The following is a 23628-nucleotide window of genomic DNA, read 5'->3' as shown; positions in this document are numbered from 1 at the left end:
CCATCCCCCGGGCTCCGCCCCCGCCGTCCTCAGGCTCCGCCCCCGCCATCTTTGGACCCCGCCATCCCCCCGGCTCCGCCCTCGCCATTCCCAGACCTCCGCTTTCCCGCCAGTGGTCTGCTGCGCCACTTCCGCCGCACTGGCCGCGATGGTACCCGGGCCGTGGTGGCTGGTGCTCTGGCTGCAGCCCCTGGCCACACTGCCAGCGGGCGCGGTGCACGAAGAGGAGGCAGCGTTGTCAGGTAACCCTGGCTCCGGGCGGGAGGCCTCCTTTCGGGGCTGCAAGATCACGGGTGGGCGCGGCCAGGCCCCGCCCCTGTCTGCGGGCTTCGGAAGCTTCACATTTTGATTTGTTCAGGATCACAACGCTGGACACCCGCACAGCTGGCCCTTTGTCTGCAGTTTATGTCTGAAACCTTATTTTATCCGTCTTCAGAAATCTCAGGAAACTCAAGGCTAGATAAGGGTAAAAGCTTCAGAAAGAAACCGGAACTCTGTTTCTGATTGGCTGCTGTGTCCTGGGTAGCTGGTCATATGCAAAATATTGTTGATGTCTCAGCTTTGAACCTGGTGCTTAGGAAGCCTTTGGGAACTGCTCAGACTGTTGGGGGTGCTTAAGATTCTGGCTTAGAAAGTTGTAGCTGTAAAACAGTCTCCACGAGTTTAACATTTATTTCTACCATTCACTACATCCTTTAAAAGATTGCTTGTTTGTATTCTTCATTACATGGGTCCCTTATAGTCTCAAGGGAGGCTATCAAGATGAAGACTTCTAATTGGATAATATCCCAACACCAACAAAGTTAGGGTGTCAAAGACTGAAAGAGAGGGTGGATGTTCAGTAAGCAGTTACTAGCTTCTGACACACCTGTGCCCATACCTGTATCTTGCAGTGAGTTACACCTTAGGGGACTGTCTGTGGTCAGCTTTTCTTTGAACAGGAATGGGTTAATTAACTATTTTTTGCTATGCAGGACTGACTTGCTCTAATACCTATACTAGTAATTGCATTGTCTTATACTGATTATTCATATATGCCCATTTTACATGCTACAGAACAAAGAGTAGTAAATATAATAGGTGCTTCGGAAAATATAAAACCGTGTGAGGAGGAGGGGCTCCAGGGTGTGGCAGCAGATGAGTAGAAGTAGTAGAGATGCATTCGAGCCCTGGGCTGTAGCGCAGTTGTTGTTTTAACCTGTAGGTGTCATATTCTCCAGGGCCACACAGGTATTCTTTATAGACTAGAGTTTTCTCATCAGTAAAATGAGATTTCAGTATTTTCCTCTCTTTTTATTTGCTTCCAGGAACGCAGTTTTTTCTAGTTTTGCTGCTGTTGAAACAGGGGTCACCATATAGCCCTAGCTGTCCTGGAGCTTTTTCTGTAGACCAGGCTGGCCTTGACTGTACAGCAGTCCTGCCTCTGCCTCCCAGGTGAAAGGTTTATAGGGCTGTACGCTTGCACCTGGCTTAACAGTCCTCAGTTATGTTAAACACACGTGTAAATGGTCACCAGGGCTTTTCTGTCTGAGAAGTGTAAGATACCCAGGAGATGATCAAATTCCAGTTCACAGCTGAAAAAAAAAAATGGCAACTTCTGTCTTGCCGTTCCAGATATTCCTTAAATACACATAGGAGGGGATCACTGTCCTGTAGTGTTGAGTGACATGGTGGGAAACCTTGATTGGCTAGGTCTAAGAACTGCTGCTACTGTAAAAGCTATGGTTTTACAAGGGGCCCACGATGAGACTGCTGGACAGTAAACGCTCTCACCCACAGGAAATGTATTTTTTAAAAAAACACTGCAAGTGGCTGCCTGAAACCTCAGTACTGAACCTTACATTTTCCCCCAACCCAGTATGTGTGTATGTATGTATGTGTATATACATTATATATTAGAGCAAGAGATTTGTAAGTCAGAACAAGAGATAGTTATTAAAATTCAGTTATTATGAAATATTGTGGAAAAATATTTGAACTTACATATTACTACTTTGAGATTTTTTTTTTTCATTTAATATTTTCAGACCTTGGTTGAACACAAAAACTTGAAGCCTCAGCAAGTGAAATTAAGTGTAATGGAAGATTGTTGTCCTTTTTACCATAAAGTAGGAGCTACCCATAGCATGGGGTGGGGTGCCTCTGATGATGCCTAAGACCCTTTCCAACTCTAAGAATCTGCTTTGGGCACCTACCCGCTGCCATGGCATGAAGAACATCCACTCCGAGGCCAGCCCTCTGTTACCCTGTTTATAGAAAAGGCAGACACTTGTCACAGAAGAGAAACTTCAAATCAAGCATGACTCTTAGTTTGAAACCAGCAGGTCAGATCCGTGAATACTGCTTCCCTTCAGATGAGGCTCTGGGATGGCTTCCCATGCTTCCACTCCAACAAGAGGTCATTTGGAGTTCCTCTGTGGAAAAAGATAATGTCTAAAGGTAGAATCAGGCCTGTATATGTGTTAGTTAGGTTGTGCTAATTTCAGTTCCCTTCTCGTGACACTGGAAAAAAAAAATCAAGTTTTATATTCAGGTTAAAAGCAACAAACTGGTACCGGTACAAGAGAGATGTTACTTAACCTAGTTTATACCTTTGAAAAATGTGAATTAAACAAAATACCAAGAAAGATAGTAACTCCATCTGGACCTGTTCATTATACGTGAACTCCCACAAGGAAGAAGGAGCCAATGTAATGAAGACAGCAGCAGCGCTTGCTCTGTTTTGGTTCTGGTTGCATTAGAGGATCATTTTTCTGGTGTGCATACTGTGGAAGGCTAGGTTCCCAGGGGGAATGCCAATGAAGGGTTTTTGTTTTGTTTTGTTTTGTTTTGTTTTTTTAATATGGGAAGTCGTTTAACATCTGCTCAGGCTTGAGAAGTGCTTGTGGTTTTCATTTTTAGAAGACTCGATAAGTAGGTTTTAAGTACTACCTGCTTCTCAGGTTTTGACTAAATATTTTTACCATATGTCTGATTAAACTTTTTAAGCTAAATATACTGAGGCATTAAAGAACCTAATAACAAAGTATTAAAGGAGTCATTTACTTTTGACTTAATAACAAAGCAGGTGATGTGAGGCTGTTTTAAAATGTGTACAGCAGGGCTCATTTGTCCCATCTGAGACCCTGAGTACAGAGGACTGAGCCCCATGTGTGCCCTTCCTCCCCCATTAAAGCAAATGTATAAATTAGGACAGTTAAGGATTCACATTGACTTATAATACAACAATACTAACAATAAAACTCAGCAGTTACTTGAAGCTTACATGTTTATTTCTGGAAGTTTCTGTTTAATAATTTGGATCATAGTTGACCCAAAATAACTGAGACAGTAAAAAATGAAGCCACTGAAGTGGGGGTGGGGGGCGCCACTGTAGTCCCCATACGACATTAGCTGAATTTTATAGACTGAATGATATTTAAAGTGAACTGAGGGGGTCTGTCTCATTGGTTCACATACATCTGACTTGAGGCCTTTAGTAATGTAATCGATTAATTCTATCTGCATGTTCCTTAATCTGTTGAAGAGGGGGCAAATCCAGAACAAGTTCTAACCAGGAAGTGCCTTATATACACACTGATGTCAAAACCAAGATGCTTCTCACTTCTTGGCATCCTTATCTGGGAGGAACAAGAAAGATAGTCCTTAGCCAGAGGCTAAGTGTAGCCAGCCTTACCTTCTAGTTTAGCCTTACCTCTACACTGGTGATAGAATGGAGAGGGGTGTAGTCTGTGCCCTCACTCTTGGCTCCCTTGCTTCATGGGTTCTTGATTGGATGGCATAGGACAGGCTGAACACAGAGGGATACTGCTGGGGAGGTTTCAAGGTAGGGCTCAGTGCACCTCCTCTTGTGTGCTGGCAATTCTTCAGGGAAATTGGTTATATTTTCACTGGCTGGGCACTTCTTGCTCAGATAATCCTCTAATCCTCTCAGATTGCAACACACACGCAAATGACAGGTATTTGAATGCTGCAGGATTTTGTAACTCCATAGAAAGACAGTACGATAAAAAGTGCATGTGTAAGATGGACCCTGTGTAGTCAGCGGAAAGTAGGTGAGTGTAGTTGGGTGTGCATGTTCAGACATGACTCACACAGAGCCTTCCAGAGAAGAGCAAACAAACATGCCAGCGACTGACAGGTGGAAGCCTTCACAGGATCTGGGGGAAGAAAACTGCAGTCCAAGGAGACCTGAGGCAGGAGCAAGCTGATACTTTTGAGGAGAGTTGGTGGGTTGATTGATCTGGAGCCATCAAGCAAGAGAGAGGAAGAAGTAGTCATAGAGGTATTTGGGCCTTTTTAAAGGAGGGGGTAGATTTTGTCTTGGTGTTAGCAGAAGTGATTAAAGGGATATAATGGACCCCAAGTGAAGTTTTCAAAAGATCTGTGTGCCTTTTTAGAACAATGGTTGTAGAGGGAATCATGGGGTTTCTTCTGGGAGAAGGGAGCCTAGAAGACTGTTAGAGTAAGCTTAAGTGTAAAACGGACGTGGCTTGCAACGGACAGAAGCATTTGTTCCTACATCCGTGCTATGGCACTATACTTGCAAATGTCATCCTGCTTTTAGGAACTACAGGTATCACTGACTTAGAAAACAGCCATGGGACCCTGTGAAAAGCCTTTGTTTGATGGTAGCCTTTGTTTTCAGTCCTCACAAGAAGATGCTTCTGCAGAGCATGGACAGTTTTCTGTGGGAGTTAGTTCAGCCCTTAAATAGTGGGGCTCACTAGGAGAGTTACAGGGAGCCCCCTTGGCAGCATCTAAAAAAAAAGCCCCCTTAGCATGAATTGCATCTAGTGCCAGACTGCCAGTGAGGATTTGTATAAAGTTCTAGGACCCTAGGGTTGTGAACCTGTGGCCCCATGACCTTCACCTTTCCTGCTAGGACATGCTCTTCTCCAGTGGTCAATCCTTGTCAAGGTTTCAATGTACGAAGTCTCCCGTTCTAGCTGTCCAGTTTAGCTCTGATTCCTGTTCAAAGACGGGCAGGAGGTAGACCATGTGATATGGAAAGACCAGGCCTGAGACCTTCCATTCTCTCCTCTGGGACTCAACAGGTAGGGCTTCCAAGGTGTTTCCCTGTACCGTCACAGCTGCTCAAGCACTTCCTGGTTTTCCATGGCATTCTTTGACATCTTCCTTTTCTAAAGCTAACTTCTAGGATTAGACATCCAAAGTCCGTTCCTTCCAGCATGCTGCCCTTGGCCTTGAGCTGTGTGCATCTCAGCTATATACCCAAGAATGCCCCCGCCTTGGCTGTCTTAGGTGTTCATAGCACTGGTTAAACGATCTTCTTTGGGTTCTTGTGTATAGGCATACCATGAAGGAATGCATTTTTAATTTTTGGTATCCTGTGTTTAACTAAGAGTCTCTCAAGTATCCTCTTACTGCTTTGAAATCTGGCTCTTGACCTAGATTCTTGTATTTTCAGCTCAGACTGTTGATAAATTTAAAAGCATATGCGTTTCATCACTATGCTAAGAGGAAAAATGAAAGGATTCATCTTTCATAATAGAACATCCTGGGTCATTATATAACCGAACTGTCACTTTGGTACAGCTGTTTCAAGGAGGGTCTGTGCCTGTCCTCACTTCAGCCTGTCACAAAAGGTATTTCAGGCTAGGGCAAGTACCTATCGAGCTTATTCAACATTATTCTCCAAATAAGTGTAATGATCAACTTGTAGCTACTGGTCCTTACCCAGCTTTGTTATAACAGTTTGCTCTAACTTCAGTTCAGGGTTGTCTACAGATTTACTTCTTAAACTTTGAGTAGGGCAGAGGGCTCGTTTCTCTTTGTACCCGTGAGCACTCCATGCTCCTGTTTCCTATTCAGCATCCACACTTGGATCTGGGTAAGTGCCTCACCATCTCCCCATCCACCAGATACCTTCATCTCCTTCATCCAGTGAAGCTCCAAGAGTGTGCTGATCTGTCTTCCCAAGAGCTCTTGAGTCTATTCTTCTACCCTCCTCAGTTTATAGCCTAAGTCACTGGGTGCTCTCCTTTCTGTGGGGCCTGGAGTTGATAGAAGCCTCATCCTGTCGTGCCTCTGCCTGGCAGTGCTTGTTCTGCTCACACTTTACTAGGCAATTTAGCTGAGCCCTTTTTGAAGTCATCTGTTTCCTACTGAGTCCATTATACTTACCTGAAGTTTTTTTGTGCTCTGCTCTCATGGTGAAGTGACAGGTTCCTTATGTAGAAGTGGCTATGGTTTACCTCCAGCTGCAACGGTCCAGATGTCCCTAAGCTGAGCCACCAATACTTTGCTCATCATTTAGTACTATGCACATTTATCATCTGTCAGTTATAATACTGGCTTATGCTTGCAACTTATTCTTGAATCTTCTGCTCAAGATTCTTTTCTAAGACCCTTCCCTTGACTCTTGCCATCACTTTAGGACCAAAGACATCAGTGGCATGTGTACTGCCCGGTAGATGACCTAACAGTATTGAGAGGAAAAATGAAAGAATCCATCTGTCATAATAGAACCTCCTGGGTCATCCTAGATGCCTGCTAGGTAGGGAAGAGTAAAGGACTGTAACCATGAAGAAAAATTTTTGGTCATAAAATACTAAAAACTATGAAAATCTTCCTTTGAGCACATTTTTAAAAAGGGATGTGGAAAATTAAATACTTAGGTAACCCATTTATTTTATTTTTTTATCTTTCAGCTCCAAGATGTAAATCTCTGAAGGAAACAGACTTAATTAAAACTTCTGGGTCAGACTGCTATTGCTACAATCAACATTCGCAAATAGAGTGGACGTATATGTGGTCAACTGTGCAAGTTAGGGCCTGCTTTTTTTATCATGACTAAAAATGTGGAATTAAAATGTACCACTTTGGGATTTAAAAATACATCCTATATGGCTTTATTTATCAAGATAAAAGCTAATTTGATGAGCATACAGTGGCTCTAGGGGAAGTTATGTGGGAGAGGACATGAATTCCTTTTTATATCTACCTAGGCCCTCTCCTAACCATTCTGAATGAATGTGTCATCTGAGACACTGGTTCTCAACCTGTGGGTTATAACCCCTTTAGGGATCACCTAAGAACTTCAGAAAACAGAGATATTTACATCACTGTTCATAACAGTAGCAAAATTGCAGTAATGAAGTAGCGGCAGAAATAAGTTTATGGCTGGGGATCACCACAACACGAGGAACCATATTTTAAGGGTAGCCTCATTAGGATGGGTCTTACTTAGAGTTGCTATCACTGTGTTGAAACACCACGACCAAAAAGCAAGTTGTGGAGGAAAGTGTTTGTTTATTCAGTTTATACTTCCATATTGCTGTTTATTATTTAAGGAAGGCAGGACAGAAACTCAAGCAGGGCAGGAACCTGGAGGCAGGAGCTGACGCACAGGCCATGGAGGGCTGCTGCTCATTGTCCTGCTTCTCTTGACTTGCTCATCCTGCTTTCTTATAGAACCCAAGACTACCAGCCCAGGGGTGACACCACCCACAATGCACTGGGCCTTCTCCCAGCAATCACTAACTTAGAAAATGCCTTACAGATGGATCCCATGGAGGCCTTTCCTCAGCTGAGGCTCCTCCCTCTCTGATGACTTTAGTGCATCAAGCTGACACACAAAACCAGGCAGTACTGGAGGGTTGATAACCTGAGGGACATGATCTAAGGCAGTAATTAAAAGTGACGAGAGCAGCTCTCTCTGAGGAGACACTTCAGACTTCGGTAATGGGAATTACCTAAAGGTTGTCTGGGGAAGAAGTGCTGTATGCTGAGGGATAAGTTTGACCATGTCCCAGGACGTGATGTCAGCTCATATGCTTTCTAGAAAATAAGGTGTTTGGGGCTGGCTAGATGGCTCAGCTGGTAAGAGCACTGACTGCTCTTCTGAAGGTCCTGAGTTCAAATCCCAGCAACCACATGGTGGCTCACAACCATCCGTAATGGGATCTGACACCCTCTTCCGGTGCGTCTGAAGACAGCTACAGGGCACTTATTTATAATAATAAATAAATCTTTGGACCTGAGTGAGTGGAGTTAACCAGAGCGAGTGGGGTTGACCGGAGCGAGCAGAGGAAAAAAATTAGAAATGATTGTGGGCAAGCTCTTTTCTTAACAGCTGCCCACGTGTTGGCACCTGTAGGCACATGCTCTGTCCCCTGTCTGTTAGGACGAAGTGTCTGCCACAGAGGAGATTTGTATGTCTGATGCCCTGGATCGCACACACTTCTGTCTGCTCAGGTCCACCCAGCCTCCGTCCTTCCTGTACTCAATGATTCTTCTACTTTTTATCTGATAAAATTCTTTACAAGTTGGCGTCTGCAGCCTTCAGGTCTCCCATGCCCTGTGAACACTCCTTCAGTCAGGTGTTCACACTTAAGGCTGCTTAACCAAGTCTCTAGCACCTCCATGTTGCTAACTGTGACTTCACAGTAGCAGTCCCTTGTCTCAGAGTCCCAGGAATTGGGGACTACACAGCCACATGCACCACCCCACCTGGCAAACCATCCACTCCTCAAAGCGCCTATGAACTGAATGCAGGTATGTGAGGTTCCAGCCACTGGGGACCAGAGCCCAGTCTTGTGCGTCATAGTATTTTCGTCAGCCAACTCTGGCTTCTTACTCTTCTGCTTGTGTCATGAGGTGCCAAGGAGAAGGTTTTGTATCTGCCTGGATTGATCCATTCCTGTTTTGTAGGTGACAGTCACCAGCCCGGGCCTGCTCCATATAGTGTATATCACAGGAAGTCATACTTGCCGGCACCCAGAAACCATTTTATCATTTATCAAATGTGTAACTCATAACTTTTGGGCACCAGAGGAGGCTAAGGAGATGACCATAGTCTTCAGTCCATATGGAGAAACTGTGTGCTTCTCTGTGAAGCCCGTGGGGAGAATACTTACCTACATAGTAAGCGTGGATCGAAACAGTAAGTCTGTTTTCCTTGTAATTGGCTGGACATTCAATGAATTGACTTCTCTATTATTTTTGTAACTTTACATACTGACACAAAACATTGGTTGTGTGTGTGTTTTTTTTTATTTTCCAGTTGTGGATTTCAAACTCTTCCTTGTGTTTGTGACAGGCGTTTTCCTTTTCTTTTATGCAAAGACCTTGAGCCAGTAAGTGTCACACCCTTTTTATCTTTGTAGTGATTTAAATTTAAATTCTGATTTAGAAGTCTAGAGGTTGTTTGTGACTCTGTGCTAAGTGTTTGCCCACTGTTCTACATTTGTGGTTCTTCTAGAGTTTACCAATGCTAGGTCTGAAGGTAGCATGTGAGTCAACTTTAAAGGCTGAGGTAATGGTGTAACAATACGAACGCGGTACAGAGTACTTTTGCTTTCATTATTTGACATATATACACATATGTGAACTTATCCTATTGCTATTAATTTTTGGTTACAGAACCCACAGCCATCATCACTGACTTGTTCTCCAAAGTGCTGGAGTTTGGTCATGTGCTCTGATACCAGGCACGAGCTGTTAATTGAATTCATTTGTCTCCTAGATTGGCAGCTCTGGTATAAGATATTAGACACGACAAATACTTGCTTCTTGGATAAACTTGTTACCTTGATATTTTGTTTCTTGTAACTTAGCCAATAAAAACCACCTCTCTTCTCAATATTTACTTTTAAATTTGCCCAGGCTACTTAATACGAATACTTATGCATCGTTCTTATCATTGCTCGCTTTTGAAAGTTTCTTTATGGTACCGTCAGGTATGTGTAGTTGTTATCTGCCAGCTTTTCTGACTGCATGATAGATGGATGTGTAGCAGGAAGGGGAAGGCCTAGAAGTTATGCCCTGCACTGATGAGCTGGGCTGCTGCTCTGAATCCTCCAGCAGCCCACTCACATGAAAGTCGTTTAACTTCTTGATATCTGAGTTTCCTCCTCTGATTGAGCTGTGGGTATCTGGGAGTTCTCAGGCAAAGTGCCTGACATGTGACAAGTGCATAGAATTATTAGATGACATTCTGACTATAGAAGTCAATTAGACATTCCGCAACAAGTCTATTTACTGAAATGTTCAAGTGCCGATTTCAATTTTAACTATATGAGATGTGATTAGAGTTTTTCTTTCTTAATATTCCTTACTGGCTGCTATTGCCACATTGAGCATTATGAACTTTTTTTCAGATTTTATTGCTGAAAATGCTGGTTGATGTTTATGTGGCTTTTTTCTGTCTTGACAGAAGCCCCGTTTTCTATTACTCTTCGGGTACCATGTTAGGTATTCTAATGACACTAGTCTTTGTCCTTCTGATGGCTAAGAAACACATTCCAAAGGTAGGTTCTCTTATATGCAAATGAGTACAAGTGGAAACCAAGATGTTATGGATATGAAAAATTACCTAAATTCAAATGTGCTCCTCTGCTATATAAATTGACCTTAAGATGTGCCTGTTTCTGAAAAGTCAGTTTTTGTTTATTAGTAATGTATGAGGTTACGTTAAGTTTAGTGACATTTTTTGATACTGGTTTGTGAAATGTGTCTTGGCAGAATGATCCTGAGTCTCCGGGGCTTTATATACCAGTGGTACTACATCTGGGCTTTTTGTTCTTGTTGTCGCTCCTCTACACCTTCAATAAAATAATGTTCCAAAGGATAAATAAATATTAATTCATGATGGTAACTTTATAGTTACTCTGATCAAAACTCTAAATAGCAATGTTATTTTGAGATTACTCTGTACTTTTTAGTAATACTCTCCAACTTTAGTGTAACTACTAGCCATCTGGGGGTCTTGTGAATACATAGATTCTAGCAGGGAGACCTGAGCCTACATTCCTGCCATTAAGCTCTTGTGTGAAAATGGCTCTCCTCCTCAGAGGACCATCCTTGAACAGTGAGACTCTGGATTAGATAAATACTTGACTTAGATTTGATGTAGACCTTTCACGTACAGATTATGTATTTGTTTGCTTCTATTTTTATGAGAGTGAATGAACCAATATATATATGTATATTGTGTCGTTTATTTTCTTCCGCACACAGTATAGCACATTTGGGGCGCTAATGATTGGTTGTTGGTTTGCTTCAGTTTATGTTCTGTGCCAGTTGATGGAAGATCTGAAGTGGCTGTGGTATGGAAACAGAATGTATGTATTAGGTAGGTAAACACACAAGCCAGGCTGAGGAGTACAAGCAGGGGGCTTCTGACCACACATTTTCATTTGATTTAAGGAAAGGCACTATTAAAATAGTATTGTATTTCACTACCCTAGTTGGTGTATGAACTCATTTAGGTCTCATTTTACACTACTTTCCTTTGTAGCCACTCTTAGTTTTCTGTACCGATCATCAAAAGAGTAAAAGTACTTGAGAATTGTGGCTGAACTTTAACTGCATCTAAGCTGCACTGTAAAAGCTTCTTCATAAGCCGGCTCGCCTCATCTCTCAGTTTTCTTTCTCTGTGTATTCTGTATAAAAAGAGGGAAATTGTTACTAATGAAACTTGACTCTTCAGAAACAGAGAGTATAAAAATACCATTTAATTTTCTTGTTTTATGTTACAAATTTCTTTCATTTTGTTAGGAAATAATGGGAATTGCAGGCCCGTTAACATCAGTTTTCACATTTGAGGATACTGTTGCTAAAACAAAAGCAATTCATCCTTGAACACTTTAGTTTTAGTCTATTTTCCTATTACATTAAATATTTATAATTTACTCACAACATGAAATATTCCTATAAGTTCTTTACTCTTTATCTCTAAAAAAACAAGAGCGTTTTTATATATAGCTGAATAACTGTTACTTACTGTTGTCAGTGCTGGGGATTGGACCCAGGGCATCATGTATACTCAGCATCTGTTGAACTACAGAGTTATATCCTCAACCTCACTCTTAGATGTTAAAGATTAATAATTGCATAGAGTCACCTATTGCACAAGTCATATTGACATTTTGAGTTACCTGTGCTGGCTGACTAGCTAGCCTGGATGCTGTGCTGAACCACTTGCTAGGCCAGGTAACTCTCCCAATCCATCATCATTTCTTTTGTTCCCCCAAGTACAGTTGAGTTTTATTGCATATAGCTTTTTACAATTAATTATTTTATTTATTTACATTCCGTGTTGCCCCACCCCAAATCCTGGTTCCCCCTCCCAGAGTTTTTCACCCCATCCCTCCTCCCCTTTGCCTCTCAGAGGGTACCCCCCCCAGGCATCCCCTTTCCCTGGGGCGTCACGTCTCTACAGGATTAAGTGCATCCTCTTCCACTGGGGCCAGACAAGAGAAAAAAATCCCATCGTAGCTTCTTTCATCACAGAGGTGCTGGAGAAGCCAAAACATCCTGTAAAAGTTCCACTTTCTAGATTGATGTGGGGCCCATTTTAAATTTAACTTATTCCTCCTCAGTATCTACTGTAAATAAGAAACTGAATCTCAGATTGGCTTAGAAACAAATTAGGCACTTAACGGTGGAAATCATTAAAAGCGCTGAATACTTTCCATCTGATAGCACTGGAAACAACGTATCAGATGTGATGATGGACTGGGCATGATTAGCAAGGGATGGCTACCTGATTGGTCCTCTGCATAATTACATTCCCCTTTAGTGACCAGAAGTTAAAAATTAAATATAGGGTTTATAGCAAAGTATGGTATCCACTGGCTTACTTTTAACCAGAGCAACCATGAATCCATTTGTCCACCTAGGACACTGGACTTAAAAACAAATATGACTATATATTATCTTAATAATCAGCATATACCTTAAATTATTACAAAAGTTAGCCTGTCAGGCTGGAGAGATGGCTCAGTGGTTTAGGGTGTTTGCTACTCTTCCAGAGGCCTCGAGTTTAGCTTCCAGCACCTGGACTGGTCAGCTTACAACTGCCTGTAGTCCAGTTTTAGGGTATCTGGCGTTCTTCTGATTTTACCACTTACACATGTACACACACACAGACAGATCACAGTAATGATATGTCTTTAAAAGCCAGCCTGTGGGCACACTCAAATCAGGGCCTAATGAGCTGTAGATAACGTTTTTCAAACTTTATTGAGAAAAAGAAACATTTTGTTTGTTTTCTTAATTTTTGAAATCAAAGTTAACTGGTAGATGTTACTGTTCAGCCAGGGCTCTGTCAGGTTTTCCACCTCAGTTTTCAAGCTCAGGTCTAAACGATTGCCCTTCTTCTGTATCTCTAGGCTATGTCTTGATTGTTGGACTTTGCAGCTTTGCCGCCTGTTACAGTCACGGGCCTCTTGCTGATGAGGGGAGCAGAGACCTTTTGATGTGGACTCTGAGGCTCTTCTCCCTGGTTCTGGTCTACGCTGGTATGGCTACGCCTCTGTTTGCCTATGCTGTTGTGATCCTCCTCCTGTTCTCCTCGAGTCTGCCCTATCTACAGAGAGCATTCAGCTATCTGAGGTGGTGGGTATCTTTTTCCTATGGCTACCAAATCTAACATTTTGAATTCTGGTTTAATTTATTGTTTTAAGAGATACTTTTTGTTACATCTTACAAGTAATTATGGGGTTTTTGTTTGTTTGTTTGTTTGGTTGGTTGGTTTGGGGGATTTTTTGTCCTTGTTTTTTGTTTGTTTTTGTTTTGTATTGTTTTTCAAGACAGAATTTCTCTATGTAGCCTTGGCTATTCTGGAACTCACTCTTAGACCAGGCTAGCCTCAAACTCAGAGATCCACCTGCTTCCGCCTCCTGAGCACTGGGATCAAAGGTGTGGGCCACTACTGCCCAGCCAAGTAATTATGTTTAATCTGGAGGTTTCATGTTCCTACAGGAAAAAGAGCTCTTAGCATTTGCTCCATCTTCTTTGAGTATAACACAAATTACTCTGAGGTTGGAGCTCACTGAAGTCAGTGACAAAGTTGCTTGGGCTCTGGGTTGTCTAACATTTCTACCTTTATCATACATTTCTTTTCATTAGAGCCATATCAATATGGTGATATTAATTGTGCTCACAAGATAGGGATTAGGGGGAAATGTATGCTGAATTATTGGAAGGAGTTACTCAGTTCATTTTTATTAAAGGCTTGCTTTGTTTTAGGCTTTAAATTAAGGCTTTAGCCTCGTGAAAATACAGAAAGAAAGATAAGGTAACTTCTGCCTGATACTGTTAGTCTCCATCTGTGTCAGGCACACAGTTGGAGATGGTCTTGCTCTTGATGATGTATATTGTAGAGATGTGGGCATACAATTATATATCAGCCGCCTTTAAAAAAAAGTGTATGTGTGTTTGTGTGTGTCTGCCATATGTTTGTGGGTACTCAGAGTGGCCAGAAGGTCCTTCGGAGCTACAGTTACAGGCAGTTGTGAGCCACCTGATGTGGGTGCTAGGAATTGTACTGTAGTCCTCTGAAGAGCAGTTGGCATTCTTAGCCACTGAGTCATCTTTGTAGCCCCAACACGTATGTATCCTTAAAGTATGAAAACAGCTTGCTAAGGGACTAAACTGTTAATCCAGGAAGGACTTCCTGGACGAGATATCATTGGGTTGAATCTTAAGTCATGACCCAGAGTGGCCCTTGAACAGATGTGGAATGCTTTCCTGGCAGAGAAAAGGCCCCATATAAAGCCATCACCAGGCAACAGTGCTGTCAGTACAGCGAGTGTTGTGTGCTCTGACCGCACTGAATGGGCTCACTGAGGAATCTAGCCTGGTTCTGCGTGTGGGGCTTGGTGTGGGCCTCAGCAGTGTGCATTTCCATTCGTTCACTGACTCCTGTCCAAACAGAAGGTATAAATCGGAAAGTTTGGGCCCAGTCAGGAGCCCTTGCTCCTGGCAGTGGGTGGCCCATAGGACTATGGGACGCTCTGCACTGGACCCCCATCACAAAGGTAACATTTAAAACTAGCAGGAGTTGACTGCTGCGAAAATGTGTGGATTCTGCTTTCAGATCTGATATTCAAGGAAAACTGTAAATGTAGACTAGAACTTAGATGTAATTCTTTCAGTGAAAATGTCGACAGTTAATCTAATGAAAAATAAAAAATTCACCTGAGAAAAACTAAACTAGAGACGAGTAATTGTTGGCTGGTGGGGTAGACCCATCTGCTTTCTGGCATAGGGTAAACAGGGAAGCTCCTGTAGTAGAAGGCATTCTTAGACATTGCTGTGCTCCGGGTAGACACTGATAGAGACTTGGTATGGGAAAGTGAGATTAAGGCTGGTTAAGGGAGTTAATGGCTGTTCGGTAATGGGCCGTGAGGTAGCCGACTCCACAGTGACAGGTAGTTTATGGATCTGACGGCTGAGTGTGTGCCAGCATCACTTGGGTAAAACATTAGTAACAGTACAAGGGCAAGTGGGAGGCCGTGAGACCAGAGGGCTTTTCTCCTGGCCACCATCTGAGAAGGGGTCGCTCCACTAGGAGGAGGCTGGCCACGCACAGCCTGCCAGGCCTGTGGCCCAAGGAACCCAGAGCTCCTGTCTCCTTCCCTTAGCTACCCAGCTGTCTTGCCCGTAGCAGGTGTGTTCTCATTTGCATGATGGCTCCATTGTGTGTCTGTAGGGCATTCGATAGCAATCCATATGTACTGCTATGCTGTCTACTTTACACATTAGTAGGGAATAATTATATGAGAAAGTAGAGACTAAAGCAGAAACTACAGGTTAAATAATAAACCCGACAAAGAATGTCTTGACCTTCTTATCACACTTTCTAGTTTGCAAAATGCTCTTTATGTGTATATTAATATATAATAGCTGTTCTTTTGATGATGACTGAGCAGTTTGTGTAAATATCTCATCTCATCTGTTCAGTGACTAATTGGGGCAAGGATTCTGCTGTCCTTTCCAGGTGACACAGTGAGGTGGAACCAGGAAGGGATTGACCAAGTTCCGATAGTGAGTACACCCTCAGACTGGGTTGTGCTCCAGTGTTCTGGGTCGTAGGGAACCTGGCTACTTGTTCAGAAGAGGAGAAAAAAAGTCAATGTTACTTGTTCTTCAATCCAATTTGTTTGTTCATTTCATTCATTCATATATATATAATATATATATATGTATATACATATATATATACATACATATATATACATATATATATATATATATATGTAAAATGAACATCTATATAAACTACCAGATCCATAAACTACCTGTCACTGTGGAGTCAGCTTCCTTACAATTACTGAACATCTATTAACTCCCTTTACCAGCCTTATCCTCACTTTTCTATGTCAAGTCTCTATCTGCCTGGAGCACAGCATGCATATATATATGAATGACTTGGAAATCTCTTCAGTTATATTTGAAGTCACTTGCAAACATTTTTAAGACTCACTGATAAATGAAGCACAAATGTTACTTGCAACTTTGTCACAAATATGTCTCTATTAGCACCTTGAATTCCCAAAGTACAGATTGCTATAGTTTTATGATATGTATCCTTTCCTGAATGGAAAACAACCTCCAGTCTCTGGGTTCTTGATGTGTATGTAGCCAAAGAAGAACTGATTCAAGTTCCTTTCCTTGATGGATCTTGAGCAGCGCCTCCTTTCTATGTCAGGTTAATCAGAAGCTCCACCACTAGGTGGGAGTGATATCCCACAATTCCAGCTTCTTCATAGTGTAGTAAGTGGTGTTCCTCCCTGTTGGTCTTAATAAAAGGACACATTGAAAGCTTGCCAAAGAAAATCATCAGACAAAGCAGGAAGCCAGAATTCGAATGTTATTTTTAAAGGGTTTTTTGATTAGAAATCAGTGAAAAAAATATAATCAACATCTCAATCAGAAATTGATTCTCAAAGGCCTTAGGCCATTGCTAGCAGGCAGAGAAGAAAAAAGCACAGTAGGCTCACCAGGCCCATTCCTTCACCTCTCAGTCATAGAAGGACTGTGGAAAGAACAGGCTGCCATACAAGGAGTCCCCAGGTATTACTGTTGGTGTCTAAAGTGTGTATTTTTGTATAAGGATTGATTTGGACAGGAATCTGGCAACCACGTGTCATGTGTTTTAGGAAAATGAGGCCATGGTTCACAACAGAACCTCTGGTGTTGAGGTATCTCACGGATGATGAGTATAGGGAGCAAACTGAAGCTGAAACAGCCAGCGCTCTCGAGGAACTGCGCCAAGCCTGCTGGAGGCCTGACTTCCCTTCCTGGCTGGCTGTCTCTAGACTCCAGGCTCCTAAAAAGTAAGTCCAGCCCTGGCCACAGCTCATGTTGGAAGTGATTGGAAAATCACATCGTATCTGCAGCATACATTTCTGCTTATAAGCAACCATTCTTCTTAGTTACACCTTACACCAGAATTGTGGGAGTTCTTCTTCCTGGGAGCTCTGGCCTGCCAAGAGAGCTGCTGAGGTCTTAGGCGCCTTGTGGATCTGAGCAAAGTATTGTCAGTGAAATCTGAAAAGTCTACTACACTCAGAGGAACAGGGAAAGATGACGGAAGGACTCGGTACACCAGCCTGTGTGATGCATAATCCTGCCTGCATTTCCACCTTCCCCTGACTGTTTACAGACAAATCACATAAGCTATTCCCTGTTCAGGTTTAAATGCCATCCTCAGCTGACACAAATTCCAATTTAATTAAAGGGGATAAGTGGGGAGGCACACATCATCTTCCAGATACACCTCTGTGACAAAATTAACGGTTTAAAACAAAATTTTCTTAGGTTTGCAGACTTCGTTCTTGGAGCAAGCCACCTGTCACCAGAGGAGGTCAACACACATGAAAAGCAGTATGGGCTTGGGGGTGCCTTCCTGGAAGAGCAGCTCTTCAGCCTGCAGACGGACAGTCTACCTGCAAGTTGACTTCATTCTGGATGTGAAAGCAAGTTTAAACGGCAAAGATCCTATTCCAGCCGGGTGGGACCCATGCACCGCAGCCATGCAAATAAGGAAAAACTCGTTTGTATTTGTGCCAGAGAGCTTTACTGTGGTGGTGTGAAGGCTGAAGCATCATTGCCACGTGCCCGGAATGAAGACCTTCAAGGGACAGTGCAAACCTGTTCTTTAGGACCAGTAAACAGAACCTGATACCTTCCCTTCACCAGGCACTATCTCCCTTCTGGATGCCCGGGAGCTGGCTCAAAAGTCTGCATTATTGCACCCCCCCCCATACCCTGTCTCATCACATCACTGCTTTCTAAGGTACCATTCACGTGACAGTAGGAAGTGCTGTTGAAGGAACTCTGATGCTGGCTGTGGTTAACTCAGAGTTACACATTCTTCAGGCTCCTCCATCTTTAATGCTACAAAGGCATTGCTGGTCTCATAAAAGGCAGACATCAGGCACAGGGCTTCTAACTTACCACAGACGGTTTCTCATGAGACTAATAATCTTCAGAACTCATGTTTGGCAATGCTCCCGATGGTGGAATTTAGGTTTGAGAGTTAGAACAAAAGTGTGGCCAGCGGCCTTGGTAACACCGCAGCCCTGGTGCGTGTGGGACTCGGGTATGAGGTGCTTCATCACATGCAGGTTCAGGGCTGTGTCCCCGGGGCCTTGCTCTCATCGTGTTAGTGCCTCGAGTGCTTTTGTTGTTTTGTTTTGTTTTTTTAAACAATGCCCAGCCAGTTATTTAATAACTGTGACTAAAAAGAAACATTTCTTAGGGTTATATTTAATATTTTGATAAGATTTTATATGCAGGCAGTATTAAAAATTATAGTTACTTTTTGTACTTTTTATATATTGAAATTGAAAGTATGGAAGCATTTGTGACATTTCGAGATTTATTTTTTAAAACTGATTATATATGTCTACAATGAATTCTCACAAAATAGATTTGTGATACCTCTTTTTGCTTCAGAGAGAGCAAATGTTTGTTTCTTGGTGCATGATAAACTCCAGGATGAAATGAGCTACTAACTGGGCTTGCTCCCAAGGAAAGGAGCAGAAACAGCCTTAAGACTTGAGTGTGGCAGACATTCTGTGAATGGGTCGCTACTTGATTACTTGATCCTCTGAGAATCAAAGTCAGGCTGTCTTATCTTTTGTAGTGTAATGATAAAAAACAACAACAAAAACAAAAAGCACGAGAAAGGAGAAGGACACAAGACACAGACTTGGTCACTGTCATCCCCTGAGAGTGATGCTGACTTCCGAACTTTCTATATTCACTCTCAAATGATGCTTCCTCTTTAAGCTCTATGTCAGTGTTTCTGCCTCTGCTTTTTGACAGACATATATCAGGAATCTTTTTCCTTCCCTTAGAAAGGCACAGATTGAACTTCACTCAGTTCAATCTGTGTCTTTACACATTGATTTTAAAATGTCAACGAGTGGGGTCTGGAGAGATGGCTCAGTGGTTAAAAAGAGCCTTACAGAGGATTCAAGTTCAGTCCTAACATCCGAGTGACATGGTGGCTTGCAGCCATCCATAACTCTAGTTTCAGGGGGTCTGATACCTTCCTCGGACTTCGCATGCACATACACACAGGTAAAAACACTTGTGTATAAATAATGTGCTTCTATTCATTTTGGCAATTATTTTGCAAAAATAGACAGGAGTTGTAACATTTTGCCACAGCTTAATCTGGTTTTCTTTTTCAGTAACTTTACTTCTTGGGGATGTATTGTAACAGGTCAGTTGTATCAGTGCTTGTACATTGCTGGTTCACCTCTCACTAAGCAGTTTGTCTAGTATAGAATGTGTATGTGTGTGACTTACATGTGAGCACCTCCTGAGCCACCAGGGCAGCCCCAGCCTTCCTGAGCCAGTAGGGACCTCACTGTGAAGCTGCAGCTCCCAGCACTCGCAAGCCGGTGTACCCACAAGGAAAACAGTGGCAATCTTTTGGGATGCTGTTTTCGTGCTTATTTCTGGAAGGAATTGTGGATCTGTCAGATTGTTATGTGACGGCTGTGAGAAGCTAAACAATTAAAACATTTCTGGTGAAATGTTTGTTGGGCTTGTATCCTTGGGCTCTGAGTCAGTGTGTATGGCAAACACCAATCACAATTCTAATGTCCACCAAGCAGTGTCCAGTCCCTCCCCTCTGGCCTTCTTCGTCTTTCTGAAGTAGCCAATGAGTGCCTTTCAGTGACAGCTATGCTTCACACCTTCTCAGGCACGCACAAACACACAGCAGAACCCTCATTGTGCCCTTGCTTACAATAGAAGCCTCACAATAGCATCCTGTTTGAAGCAAGTTGGACTGCTCGACACCAAATGTGTGGGTGAGAAGCAGCGTGGGTGGCCAGACTTAAATGGTTTAAAAATCCTATCATTCGAATGTTATTTTTAAAGGGTTTTAAAACACAGTTTACAAGCACAAAGACACTTTGTGAATTAGTTATATAGTTTGCCAATAATACTCAGGGCTGAATTATAGAGGAGTGTCCATTTGACAGGAAAATATTTGAATTTATGTCTTTTTAAAATATCTGGAAATTTCTGGGCAGTGGTGGTGCACACCTTTAATCCCAGCACTTGGGAGGCAGAGGTAGGCAGATCTCTGAGTTCAAGGCCAGCCTGGTCTACAGAGTGAGTTCCAAGAGAGCCAGGACTATACAGAGAAACCCTGTCTTGAAAAAAAAAAATCTGGAAATTTAAGAGATAACAGGTTTTAGAGTATCTGATGGATTGCATCAATATAGCTGAACATATACATAGTTTCAGATCCAGAAGCGATGTTGATAAATAACAACCCAAATAGGATCTCACATTATCCTCTATTTGATGATTCCCCACAATTAGATGTGTAATTTTTAGATTGGCTTTTCTGTCTAACCAGAAGTGGAATCCTACACGGAGATCGCATGGGATGTTTGTTTGATGGAGCCTACAGCAAGGCAGGTGTCTTCAGGTGGCCCTGTGAGCAAAGCTGTCTTCACAGACTCCCCAGTGGGTGACACTGCATGGATAGCTGAGGTGTCAGTTTAGCCTCTGACTCATACCTAACTTTCATTCTCGAGACCTGTCTCCCATTAGCCGATCTGCAGTCTTTGCAGTGTTTCCCAGCTGGCAGAAGAGAAAGACACTGAGACTCACGTGACTAGCAGATTCTATCTCAAAAGACACATTCACCTGGATCTGAACTATCAAGTCTCTCACTGAAACCCTTAGGCCCATCTAAACTGTGACGGGCAAAGCTGACACTTCAGTCCAGACAGACTTCTGATCCCAGGCCCACATTCTTGACCCTAGCACTATGAGGTCTCCAAGCGGCTATGTTAAATCTGGGTCTAATCTTGAGCTGCAAGAGGGCAAGGGTGTTAGTGGCCCAGAGCAGATGGGAACCAGGTGAGATGTTCACCTGGGCTGGCTCACATTTTCCCAGACAGCAGTAAGTTGCTCCCTTTTGTAAGCCACAGCTGGCCCTGCATAAGCTATGTGATTTCTGATTTGAAAAAACTTTTCTTTCTTTCACCCCACCAAATCCTGTCCTCATACAAGCATTACGTTCACAGATGCCCATTGGTTTAGAAGTTCTGCATCAGGGAGTTTTTAAAGCTTTGCGTAAACAGTACACAAGGGGTTTAGAGTTCCAGGGGTAGCCTGTGCCTTGTCTCAATGCACTGAAGGGATGGGAGATCACCCTTTCCCTTTTCTGTAATCATCTCATAATCATACCCTCACCTCAGAGTCACCTAACTTGGGTCCAAGTGCTCTTGCAGAACTTAGGGAAGTAGAGGCCCCAAGACTCCCCTTGGGTGATGTCTTGTGTGGTGGCTTGCATCACAGGGAGTGGTTTAAAGCTAGAAATCCACAAAAATAACAGGAAGTAACAATCACTTTTCCTTAATATCTCTTAACATCAATGGACTCAATTCCCCCAATAAAAAGACAGACTAACAGACTGGATATGTAAACAGGACCCAGCATTTTGCTCCATACAGGAAACGCACCTCAATGTCAAAGACAAACACTACCTCAGAGTAAAGGTTGGAAAACAATTTTCCAAGCAAATGATCCCAAGAAACAAGCTGGAGTAACCATTCTAATATTGAATAAAATCAACTTTCAACCAAAAGTTATCAAAAAAGATAAGGAAGGAAACTTCATACTGGTCAAAGGAAAATTCTACCAAGATGAACTCTCAATTCTGAACATCTATGCTGCAAATGCAAGGGCACCCACATTCATAAAAGAAACTTCACTAAAGCTCAAACCACACATCTCACCCAAACAATAACAGTGGGAGACTTCAACACCCCACTCTCAGCAATGGAGAGATCAGGGAAACACACTAAACAGAAACACAGTGAAACTAACAGAAGTTATGGACTAAATGGATCTAACAGATATTTATAGAACATTTCATCCTAAAGCAAAAGAATATACCTTCTTCTCAGCACCTCATAGTAGTTTCTCCAAGACTGACCATATAATCAGTCACAAAACAGGCATCAACGGATACAAGAAGATTGAAATAATCTCATGCATCCTATCAGATCACCACAGACTAAAGCTGGTCTTAAATACCAACAAAAACAACAGAAAGCACACATATACATGGAAGCTGAATAACATTCTACCCAATGATAAATTGGTCAAGAAAGAAATAAAAAAATTAAAGGCTTTTTAGAATTTAATGAAAATAAAGACACATCATACCAAAACTTATAGGACACAATGAAAGCAGTGGTAAGAGGAAAACTCATAGCTCTGAGTGCCTCCAAAAGGAAACTGGAGAGAGCTTACACTAGCAGCTTGACAGCACACCTGAAAGCTCTAGAACAAAAAGAAGCAAATACACCCAAGAGGAGTAGATGGCAGGAAATAATCAAACTCAGGGCAGAAATCAACCAAATAGAAACAAAAAGAACTATTCTTAGAATCAACAAAACCAGGAGCTGGTTCTTTGAGAAAAATCAATAAGATAGATAAACCCTTAGCCAGACTAACCAAAGGGCACAGAGGCGGTATCCAAATTAAGATCAGAAATGAAAAGGGAGACATAACAATGAAATATATCTTAAAATAATTATTCTGTTGAATATTAAGAGTTGAAAATATTAAAATCATGTTCTACAAACAAACAAAAATCCAACCAAACCAACAAAAACATAGAAATCCTCAGAAACACAGTAGGCACATAGCCACGGTAAGAGTCACAAGCCGCTCATAGCATTCATACTGGGACAGCAACCGCAGAGAACCTACAAGCTTTTCAGGAAGTTTTATTGCTAAGGCTATTGCTTGGGATGCTGATTTAAGGTTTTGGAGAATGTCTAGAAATCAAGAATAGAAACAAATGAAGATGGGTTTCAGGCACACAGAACTCAAGGCTGGGCTCTCTGTGTCTTGCATCACAGTGGAAGCCTTCCCTCCCTAGGATGGGAAGGTGGTAGACAGGACTCTGGTGTTAGCGAGATTTGAGTCTATATCCTGGCTCTGACCATGGTCCCATAACTTAGGCCCTATTGGCTTAAGAATCCTCATATTTTCAATGAGGGAGGTTATGTATACCAGGTAGGGCTTTTTAAAGACAAGTGATCTAACCATTGATGAACTTCCCTCTTTGCAGCTGTTCTACTTAACTGATATGCTGAGAAGCATATTGCTTATGGGTCTCCTGAGCAAGCTGCAAACCCCCAGGAGTGCTGGCCACCTGCCTGCTTCCTGCCACTGCAAGATCACTAGGATGATAAAGTAACACTGGCCTATGGCTCTGGCTCTTTAGGTGTGCTGGCCTTTGCTTTTACTCTGCTTATGGCTTTAAGAATAGTCTAATTAATAGCAGTGAGCCAGCGTGGGTCCACACAGAACTCTAGGGTA

General features: G+C 42.4%; 1 protein-coding gene across 2 annotated transcripts in view; it reads left to right on the top strand.

Annotated features, from left to right (window-relative positions):
- Window positions 1-19805, top strand: part of Nemp2 (nuclear envelope integral membrane protein 2) — a 20248-nt gene extending 443 nt beyond the window's left edge. Inside the window, exons 2-10 of one of the 2 annotated variants that reach the window (XM_031367423.1) lie at window positions 34-242; window positions 6675-6790; window positions 8677-8908; window positions 9029-9101; window positions 10181-10274; window positions 10984-11098; window positions 13140-13365; window positions 16914-17090; window positions 17575-19805. In XM_031367423.1, the coding sequence (XP_031223283.1) occupies window positions 149-242; window positions 6675-6790; window positions 8677-8908; window positions 9029-9101; window positions 10181-10274; window positions 10984-11098; window positions 13140-13365; window positions 16914-17090; window positions 17575-17713 (1266 nt within the window). In that variant the 5' untranslated portion in view covers window positions 34-148 and the 3' untranslated portion in view covers window positions 17714-19805. Of the gene's footprint in view, window positions 1-33; window positions 243-6674; window positions 6791-7978; window positions 8521-8676; window positions 8909-9028; window positions 9102-10180; window positions 10275-10983; window positions 11099-13139; window positions 13366-16913; window positions 17091-17574 lie in introns of those variants that run through there. The other variant, XM_031367422.1, reaches the window with a different exon arrangement.
- Window positions 19806-23628: the final 3823 nt, after the last annotated feature.

Source organism: Mastomys coucha, unplaced genomic scaffold (assembly GCF_008632895.1).
Source record: "Mastomys coucha isolate ucsf_1 unplaced genomic scaffold, UCSF_Mcou_1 pScaffold14, whole genome shotgun sequence".
In the NCBI taxonomy this organism is placed as follows: domain Eukaryota; kingdom Metazoa; phylum Chordata; class Mammalia; order Rodentia; family Muridae; genus Mastomys; species Mastomys coucha.
This window is presented reverse-complemented; position numbering and strand designations above follow the sequence as displayed.